Source organism: Aegilops tauschii, chromosome 3 (assembly GCF_002575655.3).
Source record: "Aegilops tauschii subsp. strangulata cultivar AL8/78 chromosome 3, Aet v6.0, whole genome shotgun sequence".
Lineage (NCBI taxonomy): Eukaryota > Viridiplantae > Streptophyta > Magnoliopsida > Poales > Poaceae > Aegilops > Aegilops tauschii.
In genome coordinates, this window is record NC_053037.3 from 511,468,298 (window position 1) to 511,480,770 (window position 12,473).

General features: G+C 49.3%; 1 protein-coding gene and 1 long non-coding RNA gene across 2 annotated transcripts; one reads left to right on the plus strand and one right to left on the minus strand.

Moving 5' to 3' along the window:
* Positions 1-243: 243 nt before the first annotated feature.
* On the minus strand, positions 244-8,130 carry LOC123493379 (uncharacterized). The gene is made up of 3 exons (XR_006672457.2): positions 7,911-8,130; positions 1,052-4,027; positions 244-930 (listed from the first exon to the last, which is right to left on the minus strand). It is a non-coding gene; the product is annotated as an uncharacterized lncRNA (long non-coding RNA).
* On the plus strand, positions 1,609-7,893 carry LOC109741681 (putative ABC transporter C family member 15). Its single transcript, XM_020300755.4, has 10 exons — positions 1,609-2,470; positions 2,561-4,008; positions 4,329-4,415; positions 4,608-5,192; positions 5,281-5,445; positions 5,526-5,820; positions 5,971-6,491; positions 6,635-6,698; positions 6,786-7,025; positions 7,150-7,893. The coding sequence occupies exons 1-10, from the start codon at positions 1,609-1,611 to the stop codon at positions 7,269-7,271; spliced, it is 4,389 nt and encodes a 1,462-aa protein (XP_020156344.1). The 3' UTR covers positions 7,272-7,893.
* Positions 8,131-12,473: the final 4,343 nt, after the last annotated feature.

Here is a 12,473-nt window from a genome sequence, read left to right on the forward strand (position 1 = left end):
CAACTCCATGCATGTTGCCGTGACAGCAGCACCGTGATTTACGGCGGTGGCCGGCCTCCAATGGGATTATGGGAACGTGAGGGGTCAGCAAGGACTCCCGGCGTGCATGGATAGCCGCTTGGCGTGTGGCTGGCACGCGACGGGGGCTTGCCGCCCGGCTCCTGCCATGTGGCGGGCCCCATTAAGGAAGCTTTTTTCAGAAAGAGGCGCAGACCGGGGAGGGAGGGACGGCCATCACAGTCGAATCGGATCGAAATCGTGGGGGATTTGCGCTCGCATCAACGACGTCACCACACACGCGGGCGACGTGTGCGTACGTTCACAGGGATACAAAGGTCGATCAAGTTTCACCGCCTTCCTCCTGCCAGTGCCAGCGAGCGCGAGGATAAATAAATCGACGGCAGTGATGGTAACTTTCCGCTTACTCACATGGATGCTGCATCGGCCCCTCTTCCATTGGCCATTGCCCATGCCAAGCCATGGGGGAACACGCGTGCCATGGGGGTAGACGACGGCACAAGGGCTCGTCCTGCAACTGCCGCAGCGCATGCATGCACGTTCCGCGTCTGAGCAGTACGCCGTTGGCCGCTTGCACCGCCACCCGTCACCGATGGAGATGCCCGGGCCAGATCGGGTCCGGCGCCGCGCCCGGATTTGATCCTCCTCTCTATCTCTCTCCGTGGGCAATTTGGATCGGGCGTCCCTCCGGGTCTCTGCCCTGTCGTGCTTTCGATCAGTGGCATTTGGATATTTGCTTCTTCATCTTCTTCGCTGATACTCTCTCTGTGAAGAAGAAATATAAGAGTAGTGATCTAAATGCTTTTATATTTCTTCATGGAGTGAAGGAGTACAGGAGTTAAGCTTTTTCGACACCGAGGCTCGACTTATTTCCAATGCTTTTGTGTTTGTTTATTATATAGGGCCATCTTCCTGCAGAAACACAAAGGGCACGTTAGCTGGCTCACAGGATGTTACTTACGTTTTGAAATCACAATATCCGGTACGTTTAGCTGCATAATAATACTGCATTAGCAGATTAGCTGAGACCGACCATATGCTTTGGGGCTGGCCGATAAGAACAATAGTTGTTGTACTCCATCCACGCCGCGACCAGCTCTAGTTGCCTAGTTGGTGCATCTTTCGTTATCCGGACAGACACTGATACCGACCTTTCTCCTGCTTATGCCAAAAGAGTCGAAGCTACTCCCTCAATCCCATAATATAAGAGTGTCAAAAACGCTCTTATATTAGTAGGACGGAGGGAATAAATTGCCCAATCAAGATGCACGCATGCTGCAAAACCTAACACTATCTCAATATATGTGCCCTTTGATTCTCTCTTCTTCCTTGTGTTAGGTAGGCAGTAAACACTAGCATCGCCACTTGAAAAAGACCAGCGCAAGGCAGGCTTGATGCCGTTGCCGATCCCGAGTACGCGTACATAGCCTCTCAAGCCAAGCCACGTGCAGTCAGTCAGGCTCTACTTTTGGTTAGCGCCCGTCCCCTCCCACCACGCACTGCTTAGCTTATTTTGCCCAAGTTTGTCTCTCACTGTCCTGCCTCAATGTAACAGGCCAATTCGTTGCCATCTTGGTGTTCCACAGCTCCATGCCACCTTCTCATGATTCCCAGCATCCCATGGAGGAATTGCAAGCATTGGACTACGTCCGGGCAGCAGCGTTCGCCGGCCTGCTGGTTTGGACCCTTGCAGAGCTTGTGAAACGGAGGAACAGGCACCAAGCAGCAGCAGCAGCAGCAGGGCATGGCGGCGACGTGGTCTCGGCGCAGCGAGGAGGGGCAGCCAGTATAGTTGCATTCTGCAATGCTTCGATCACGCTGTCCCATATCGTGTTCTCGGTTATTGGGGTCTGGAAGCGGCAAGCCGTCTCCCCGGGCCTGGTATTTCAATCTTCCTCGTGGCTTCTGGCTACTCTCTTCCTGCTCTACTGCAAGCATGAAGGTGCTGCAGTAGTAGTATCATCCAACTGGCCTCCAGTTCTTGTTGCTTGGTGGTTCTTCAGCTTCCTATCGGAATCGCTCCTCGCCTCGCTGCATTTGCTTTGCCTCTTTGATTCTGCAACTGTCGTCGTTGATTTCGCTTCTCTTCCCTTCTGCACTGGTATCTGCCTGGTTGTCGTAGCTATGAGGCTTTCCAAAGCAAACCAGAAAGAGCTGGACCAGCCACTACTGCATAGAGAAGATGCTGATGACAGCAGCAGGGACAGGTTCTCTAGCTCGGGGTGGTGGAGTCGGCTCACATTCCGGTGGCTGAACCCAGTGTTCGAGAAGGGGCACAAGGTGAGGCTCGAGCTGGAACACATCCCGTCTGTGCCGCAGTCCGAGACGGCAGAGCAGTCGTATGCCTTGCTTCAAGAGACACTCCACAAGCAGAAACCTGAGCCAATGCCACTGCGGGAAGCCATCATTTGTGCTGTCTGGACACCTCTGGTCACCAATGCAGTCTTTGCAGGTTAGTGAACAGTTCTTCTTCTGTTTCCAATAATAGAGCTAGTATTTGTCCTGGAAATCTATTAATACAGTAACTGGCTTTCATTACCAGGGCTCAACACTGTTTCTTCTTATATGGGACCATTCTTGATCACCTACTTGGTGGAGCTACTCTCTGACAAGAAAACTGACAAGGGCCATGGCCGTGGATACATGCTTGCATGCCTCTTCTTTGCCTCCAAGACAGTGGAGTCACTCTCACAGCGGCAGTGGTACTTTGGCGCCCGCAGAATTGGATTCCAGGTGCGGGCAGCACTGATGGTGTCCATCTACAAGAAGTCCCTGCTGATGAAGAACTCGGGCCCAGTTGCAGGGAAAGTTGTGAACTTCCTTGATGTTGACGTCGAGAAGGTTGGTGAGTTCTTCTGGTACATCCATGGGATTTGGTTGCTGCCCTTGCAAATTTTCTTGGCACTTGCGATCCTGTACCATAGTCTCGGTGCAATGGCCTCGCTGTCTGCAGTCCTCGTAACAGTGCTGGTGATGGTGAGCAACACACCACTGGCAAATTCGCAGCAGAACCTTAATATGAAGATAATGGAGGCGAAGGACTCGCGCATCAAGGCTATGGCCGAGGCAATGAAGAGCATGAGGATCTTGAAGCTTCATGCATGGGAGACAGCCTACTTGGACAAGCTCCTGAAGCTCAGGGATGTGGAAAAGGGGTGGCTCAGGAAGTATCTCTACAAGTGCTCAGCGATAGCTTTCCTGTTCTGGGCCTCACCAACGTTGGTTTCGGTCGTTACCTTCGGTGTCTGCATTCTTGTGGAGATACCATTGGCAGCTGGAACAGTTTTATCGGCCCTTGCCACGTTCAGAATCCTCCAAGACCCGATCTATAACCTCCCAGAGCTTGTGTCAATGGTCACACAAACCAAGGTGTCCTTGGATAGAATAGAAGAGTTCATCAAAGAAGACCACCAGGGTAAGCCAAGTTGCTATGGCAACATAACTGGAACAAAGGACTTGGCAATGGCTGGTGAAATAGTAATTGAGCCAGGAGAGTACAGTTGGGAAGCTGATACTAGCTCGAAGAAAACAAAGGTAACACTCAAGATCAACAGCAAGGTGAGCATCGGGAAGGGTCTCAAGGTTGCAGTGTGTGGGCCAGTTGGTTCAGGCAAATCAAGCCTCCTTTACAGCATCATGGGAGAGATTCCAAGGGTTAGCGGTGCAGAACCAACGGTTGTCGGATCAAGGGCATATGTCCCTCAGAGTGCGTGGATTCAAACTGGGACAATTCAGGACAATGTGCTCTTTGGGAAGGCTATGGACAGAAGCTTATACGAAGAGGTGCTACAAGGGTGTGCCTTGGATAGAGATTTGGAGTTATGGGCCAATGGAGATATGACTGTAGTAGGGGAAAGGGGTGTGAACCTAAGTGGAGGCCAGAAGCAGAGGATCCAGCTTGCCAGGGCATTGTACAGCGATTCTGATGTTTACTTCTTGGATGACCCCTTCAGTGCTGTGGATGCGCACACCAGCGCACATCTCTTCAAGGTACGTAAACATGAGCAATCTGCAATACATGAGCAGCAACAGATGAGCTTAGCTTCGTGAGATTCAAGGGCAATTACTGCAATTTACAGGCCTACAGCATAAGGCATGAAACATAACCAAACAAGTAAACACACGAATTACAGAACTAAATTGTATAGCCATTGCTGCAATCTACTCCCTCCGTTCCAAATTACTCGTCGCGACAAGTAATTTGGAACGGAGGGAGTATAAGCAAGAGTATTTCCATCGAGTACTTATATTCTGACATGGTCAGCATCAATTTCGAGAAAATGAATCAACTGATCAATTCATATTTGCAGGAATGCTTACTGAGACTAATGTCCTCTAAGACAGTCATGTATGTTACCCATCAGCTAGAGTTCTTGCGAGACTCAGATCTTGTTCTGGTAAGGTGTCAACCCCGTTTCCACACGTAACTAGTTTTTGCCTGAGTTAAAGAAAATTTGTGCAGTTTAGACTAGGTTAGAACAGAATTAAAAAAAATATTGTGGATATCTTAAATAGAGTAGAAATGTAGAGTTATACTGTCATGCACGCATGGCAACATCCAATTCTAAGTCGTGAATGGTCACTTGAAGGTCATGAAAGATGGAAGGATCGTTCAGTCTGGGAGATATGATGATCTGATAGCTGAGAAAGATGGAGAGCTCTCCAAGCAAATGGCTGCACATGATCAATCCCTTAGCCAGGTCAACCCAGCAAAAGCACATGGCTTGGCCAAAACCAAACAACAGAAGAAGCAGATAGAGGCCACAGAAATAGAATCAGATGGCCATGTCATAGGGAGGGAATGTGAAGAAGAGCGTGAATCTGGAAGAGTCAAATGGGATGTTTACCGCAAGTTTGTCACCTCTGCATACGGCGGAGGTCTCATCCCTGTGGTTCTTCTATGCCAAATCTTTTTCCAGGGATTGCAGATATGTAGCAACTACTGGATTGCATGGGCAGCAGAGAGAGAAGGTCAAGTAAGCAAGAAGAAGATGATTGGTATATTTGTGCTGTTGTCTGCAGGAAGCTCGGTATTTATATTGGGAAGAGCTGTCTTCCTTTCAACAATTGCCATTGAAACTGCCCAACAGCTCTTCTTAGGCATGAACAGAAATATTTTTCGAGCACCAATGAGCTTCTTTGATTCCACTCCATCAAGTCGGATACTCAATAGGGTGAGCCAACAACCGTATCCATTAGGGAAATTGTACAAAATACTCTCCGTTTTTTCAGTTCTCATGGCTTAGCTTGTCCATTTTGCAGGCTTCAACAGATCAAGCCACAGTTGACACAGATATTCCCTACAGGCTAGCAGGGCTGATATTCGCGATGATTCAGCTCCTCAGCATTATTTTCATCATGTCCCAAATTGCTTGGCCTATATTCATGTTATTCATAATTATAATTGCAATCTCCACTTGGTATCAGGTACAGCTTCATTCATTGTAACCTACTTCCCTAAGTTCTCAAAATGTACACTAGTAAGTAGTAGCTTGTACTTAATGCAGAACTATTACATCAGTTCGGCTAGAGAGCTAGCAAGGATGGTTGGCATCAGAAAAGCTCCAGTCCTCCACCATTTTTCAGAGACTGTATCAGGAGCTGCAACTATTAGATGCTTTAATCAGGGAGAGGAGTTCTTGACAAAGAGTCTTGCGCTAATTGATGACTATACCCGCATTACTTTCCATAATTCAGCGACAGTTGAATGGCTATGCATCCGTATCAACTTCCTCTTCAACCTTGTGTTTTTCGTGATGCTAGTCATACTTGTCTCCTTGCCACGGGATACAATCGATCCAAGTAAGTGTTTTTTGTAAAACAGGATTTTCAATTACACGAACTGTATTTTCTAGGGTGTTTTAGAGTCAAAACGCATTATTCTATACAGCTTTAATTAAAAAGAATCACATTGCTAGAAACAATAAATCAATTTTCTTTCTCCTTCTTTAGGTCTTGCAGGGCTTGCAGCTACCTATGGCCTTAACCTTAATGTGTTACAAGCATGGGTTATATGGAATTTGTGCAATGTCGAAAACAAGATGATCTCTGTAGAGAGGATTTTCCAGTTCTCAAACATACCGAGTGAATCTCCTTTAGTGATTGAGAACTGTAGACCAAGGGAAACATGGCCATCGTGCGGAACTATTCAGATCGAGGCTCTCCAAATTCAGTACAGCCCTGACATGCCCATGGTTCTCAAGGGCATAAGCTGCACATTTCCTGGAGAAAGGAAAATTGGGGTGGTAGGGCGGACAGGGAGTGGGAAGTCTACTCTCATCCAGGCCTTGTTTCGGGTCGTTGAACCATCTGCAGGACGGATATTCATAGATGGAGTGGACATATCACTTTTGGGAGTGCATGATTTGCGGTGTAGATTGAGTATTATACCACAAGAACCAACTCTCTTCCAAGGGACTGTCAGAACAAACCTGGATCCTCTACAACAACATCTGGACACTGAAATATGGGAGGTAAATAATATACAGTGCCAGCAAAAGGTGCTTTAGTGTCCATAAATATTCTTTGCAAAGCAATTACAGCAGTAATATTTTACCTGTTCATGAATCAGCAGCTCGCTAGTAGTTTCCTACTTTTAAGAATTTTCATCTATCAGGTTCTGCGTAAGTGCCGCCTTGAGGAGATTGTCAGAGAAGACAATAGGTTGTTAGATGCACCAGGTAAGATTAGCTAGTTATGATTCACACATTCTATCCAAATTCATTTTTCAAGATGGCCCAGTTACATGGTTGTAGTTTATCTAACAGTAGTTGAAGATGGCGGAAACTGGAGTGTGGGGCAAAGGCAACTTGTGTGCTTGGCCAGGGTATTGCTGATGAAAAAGAAAATACTTGTTTTAGATGAAGCTACAGCATCAGTTGATACTGCGACGGATAATATCATCCAAAAGACTATAAGGCAAGAAACGGACAACTGCACGGTTATTACAATTGCACATAGGATCCCCACCGTGATTGACAGCGACCTTGTTCTTGTACTCGGAGAAGGTAAAGAACACTAAAAGCACTCAAAGGATTTTAGTTTCCACATATAATTGGGTGTTGAGCTTGCACTTCCAACAAGCTGTGTTATATGACAAAGATTATCTTTTCTTACCAATTTGTATTGCAGGCAGGATACTAGAGTTTGATTCACCGGAAAATCTACTTCGGGATGAATCATCAGCTTTCTCAAAGCTGGTGATGGAATTCATGGGAAGGTCAGAGGGCCGACATCAACCAGAGCCAATGTAGAGGCATCAAGCAACTACCAACCTACCTGACCTCACTTATGCTTGTGTACATATAAGCTCTGACGGAGTACAAGGAAATACAGCACTTGGAAACAAGGAAAAATTGGTTTAGTGGTGACTGGTGAAGATTAGACCAGCGGCATATGGACCCTTGAACTACTGTAGAAATCTAATTTATCTTCCTGTTCTAGCCCTTTTTTTTCTCCTAGTGTTTGTTCATGTCGTATGGCCAATCTAAGTGATGTTAGATGTATGCAACTTCTTTTCTAACAACCATTGAAGAGTGAATGAATAGTCACCCTACTATTTTCAAACAGAATGTTGCCATCCATAATTCGTTCATATCATGGTACATTTCGAGAGAGACATTCTATGGTTAGCTTTTTCAGGACAACAGAGACCCACAGGCCCTTGGCCCTGCCCCATCTACTGAAGATGAAGCAGGCATCAGCATCAGCAAGCAGAGCTCATCTTGTGCGCGTGCAGTTGCAGAGCATGCAATCGACAGAACGTGAGTTGCCAAAAAGAGTAAAAGCATGCCAGCAAGCAATACAAATCGGCTGAGAAACTGGCGATGCGGACACGGACGAGTGATCCGCAGTTGCTGAGAGGCAGCAGCGAGAGGGGAGCGGGTCCTTACCCGTCTGGGGCAAAAGAGCGAACAGCTGGCGGGCACTGGTGACCACCCGCGGGGCAGACGGCGTCCGAACGACTGCTTCGTGCGCGAGCACCAGCTCCCGCGCCGCCCCCCGCCGCCGTACTCGCGCACGAGCGCTGGTTCCAGCGCCGCCGCCCGCAAGCGCGGCGCCATCCGCATGGGCGCGTGGCCCCGGCCCGGGCGCTGCCACGGTGCGTGCTGTCGCATTCGCATTTCGTTTCTTTCTCTCCCAAGTGGAAACGGGCAACACAAAGATGCGGCGGGGTCCACCACGTATCGACGTCCTAAGGCGATAGCTGGCGATCGCGAGGCGACCGCGCGGCTGTGCTAGGGTTAGGGTTTCGAGCACGGGGGTGGTTTGATTCCGGCGGTGAACGGGGGTAGCGACGGCGCTCTCCTGGGTACGGGCTGGTGTTTCTGCAAGCCTGCCCTGCAGCGGTGCTGATGGCGGGAGGTGTAGAGGGAAGGACGCCGACGGCGACCCCAAGGAACTCCACGACGGCCCCTGCCAGGCCGATGGCTACGCCGGTAGGGAAGGGGACCGGTTCTGCGGGCCAAGGGGAGTCTGCATCACCTGTGGAGAGCAAAACGCCAGATCCGTCGGCGAGTCTTTCGGCGAGGCTGGGCGGCATGGCCCTAATGGAGAAGGAGGAGGCGGGTCTCGTGTTTGAAGATCCAACCCCAATGGCCCAGAAACGTCACAGATGGGCGGCGGTGGGGAAGGTTTGCTCGCCGCGGCCTCTGAAGATGTCTGTGCTAGAGAAAACGATGCCGAGGGCATGGGGATTGCACCGAGAAGCGAAGATCAGAGAGATTGGCCCTAAAATCATATCTGTCCAATTCGGGAGTGAGGGTGACCGGAGACATGTCCTCAATAATGGTCCATGGCAATATGATTTTGCTGTTTTGGTGATGAAGGACTATGAAGGCAACAAGAGGCCCTCGGAGATGATATTCGACAAGGTGGATGTATGGGTCAGGGTGTCCGATCTACCACCTGATAAGAGGACAGAAGCTTTTGGGAGGGCGCTGGGGAATTGGCTGGGTGAGACCATTAAGGTCGATGTGGACATGGAAGGCGTGGCACGTGGAAACCAACTTCGAGTTTGTACGAAGATTTCTGTGTTTGAGCCACTGGTTAGAGGTTTCTATCTTAAGAAAAAGAATGATGATCAGGAGAAGACTTGGTTTGAGTTTACCTATGAGAAGATCCCTCATTTTTGCTTTGATTGTGGAAGGCTGGTTCATGCGAATGGTATATGTGTCCCCCCGGTAGAACATGCAGCTCAATGGGGTAGTTGGTTGCGGTATGATTCGGGGTTAACCGCGCCAAGCAAGGAAGGAGTGGCCAGCGCACCGGTTAGCAGTGGCAATAGCATGGGCAGCTCTCGTGTTGGGGATGCATCTGGTGGTAGAGACCAGCAACCCAAGGTGAGGGATCTACCTACCAAAGGAAATCTGGGCACTGAGTTCTCCCGTTCTGCTGAAAATCGCACTGGCGAAAAGCAGGGTATTCGTAGGGAGGAGGTTATGAGCCCATATAAGGACAGGCGCAGCCATGGAGTGTCAACGGATCGGGACCTGCGGGACGAGCTGGAATCCAGGCGTGAGCATGATCTTCGAACAAAGCTGATGGACCAGCAGTCTCAAAGGAGCGAGGATAACCACAGAGAAGCTGAAAGAGAGAGGAAGGGGAAAGATAAACTGCCGGAGTACACGCAACGTTACATGCAGGAGGGTCGGGTTTGTCCACCGGGTCAACCCGATATGCATGGGATGCATGGGAGGCCAAGAGGCCGCTATGTCAGAAAGCCGAGGCAGGATTATGAGGGGAGACAAAGGGAGGTTTTCAGCGAGGATCACGAAGGGGAGGGAAGGAAGAGGAGACCAAGACAGGTGTGGGTGGCGAAGGGTGACCCTGGCAGGAGAGGCAATACGGATGTGTTCATTCGCGACACGAGGCAGAAAACGGCCTCGGTGTTTGACCGCATCGCTGACAACAACAAGAGTAGATCGGCGGACCCCGAATCTCGGGTCCGCGGGAGCAATGAATGTGCTTGCCTGGAACTGTCGAGGCTTGGGGTTGGACTCGACAGTTGGCGAACTTCGCGACCTGATTAGGTCCCACAACCCAGCGGTGGTTTTTTTAAGTGAAACGAAGAAGAGTGCAAGAGCTATGGAGAAGCTGAAGTGGAGTATGGGGTTCAGGAGTGGAGTGGCTGTCAGTTGTGTGGGCAGAAGCGGTGGCCTCGCGATGTGGTGGAGAGAACATGTACATGTGACTATTAGGCCTTGGTGCCAATACTTCCTGGATGCAGCTATAGTGTTGGATGGGAAAACCTTTAGAATCACTGGATTCTATGGGGAACCCGACACCGAGAAAAGAAAGAAGTCGTGGGATGCCTTACGTTTTTTACGGAGTCAGGACAATCTGCCTTGGCTTTGTGTGGGCGACTTCAATGAAGCCATGTTCCAATCCGACCAACAAGGGGGCAATCTGCGGAGCTTTACACAAATGGAAGATTTCAGAGATTGTTTGGCTGAGTGTGGCTTGGCTGACTTGGGATTCTCGGGGTACAGATACACATGGGATAACAGGAGAGATGGTGATGCTAATGTGCAGGTCTGGCTTGATCGTGCAACATGCACCGACGCATTTCTGGAGATGTTCCCGGAGACAAATGTTGAGAACCTTATCACGGAAGAGTCCGATCACTTGGCCCTTCTTGTGCACGTGCTGGAGACAGCTCCAACACAACGGCAGAAAGGGGCTTTTGCTTTCAGGTTTGAGGAGGCATGGACCAAACACGATGACTACGAGCACATGGTCTCGGCTGCATGGGCTGAAGCGTCTAGTGGTGCATCCGGGATTGCTGCGGTATGGGATAAAATACATCAAGTATCGGGGGATATGCAAAGATGGAGTAGGGCTGTGTTCGGGTCAATTCGGAAACAAATTACAAAGCTAAAGGCAAAGCTAAAAGAGGCAAAAGAGAGGGCGTTGGGGTCAGGATCCTCACTGGAGGTCCGTGATCTCGAAAGCCAGCTCAAAGAGATCTATGCCAGGGAGGAGGTTTACTATAGACAACGATCCCGTGTAGACTGGTTGAGGGCAGCGACCAGAACACAAAATACTTCCAGGGCCGGGCCTCGCACCGAAAGAGAAAGAACACGGTTCGGGCCTTAAGGAAGGAAGATGGCTCGAGGTGTATGGTAGATGAGGAGATGAGAGAAATGGCAGCGGCATTCTACGAGTCTCTTTTCACCTCGGAGGGAGCGACCAGTGTAAACGAGTTTCTGGAGAACATACAACCTGCGGTGACGGATGAGATGAACAGCAAGCTCACGGCTAGAGTTACAGATGGGGAAGTTGAAGCTGCGCTTTTTCAGATGGGACCGATGAAGGCCCCGGGGCCAGATGGCCTGCCGGCGTTATTTTATCAGCGGCACTGGCCGTTGGTGAAAGGAGATGTGTGTCGCGCGGTCCAAGATTTCCTAGGGGGTGTAGCAGCCCCGGATTCGTTTAACGCGACTACGATAGTGATGATTCCGAAGGTTAACTCGCCGGAGTTGCTTTCACAGTTTCGTCCCATCAGCTTGTGTAACGTCCTCTATAAGCTGGCTGCCAAGGTACTTGCAAACAGGCTCAAGGTTTTCCTTCTGGTTCTAATCTCAGAGGAACAGAGTGCTTTTGTACCCGGACGGATTATTACGGATAATGTGATTGTAGCATATGAGTGTGTGCATGCAATAAGAACCAGGAAATGGAAAAAACCTTTATGTGCAGTAAAGTTGGATATGACAAAGGCTTACGATAGAGTCGAATGGATGTTTCTAGAACAAATGCTGGCTAAGTATGGTTTTGCGGAAGGGTGGATCAGGATGGTGATGAGATGTGTGACCTCTGCACGTTTTACTGTGAAGCTAAATGGAGGACTCTCTAGGGGCTTCGTGCCGTCAAGGGGGCTCAGGCAAGGAGATCCACTCTCCCCATACTTATTTCTATTCTGTGTCGAGGGCTTTTCAGCGATGTTGAAGAAGGCACAAGCAGATGGCAGTATTAAGGGTGTAGGATTCGGGAGCACTGGCCCCCCAAGTCACTCACCTCCTATTTGCAGATGACAGCATTGTGTTCTTACAGGGTACGCCGGAAAATGTCCATGTGCTTAAGAACATCTGGTTAGGTACGAAGCTGCATTGGGTCAAAAAATAAACCTCCAAAAATCGTCAATCTTCTTCGGGAAAGGTTGTGGATAGCAACAAAAAGATGTTCTCAAGCAAGTGGTTGGCATTGAACAAGAAGCGCTTAGCGAGAGATACTTGGGTCTGCCAACGGTAGTGGGGAGATCGAAGGATGGCACTTTTAAGTATGTGACGGAATGCTCAAAAGGAAAAGTAATGGGATGGAAGGGACAAGGGTTGTCCAAGAAGGCTAGGGAAGTGCTTGTTAAATCTGTTTTGCAGGCCACACCTACTCTCACAATGAGTTGTTTTCACCTCTCGATGAAGATGTGCCGGAACCTGACTTCAATCTCTTCAAAATTC

Coding starts and splice junctions, on each gene's coding strand:
- LOC109741681 (XM_020300755.4), top strand. CDS start 1,609: ATGCCACCTTCTCATGATTCCCAGCATCCCATGGAGGAATTGCAAGCA. Junction 4,416..4,607: donor GAGACTCAGATCTTGTTCTG/GTAAGGTGTCAA, acceptor GGTCACTTGAAG/GTCATGAAAGATGGAAGGAT. Junction 6,492..6,634: donor TGGACACTGAAATATGGGAG/GTAAATAATATA, acceptor TTCATCTATCAG/GTTCTGCGTAAGTGCCGCCT.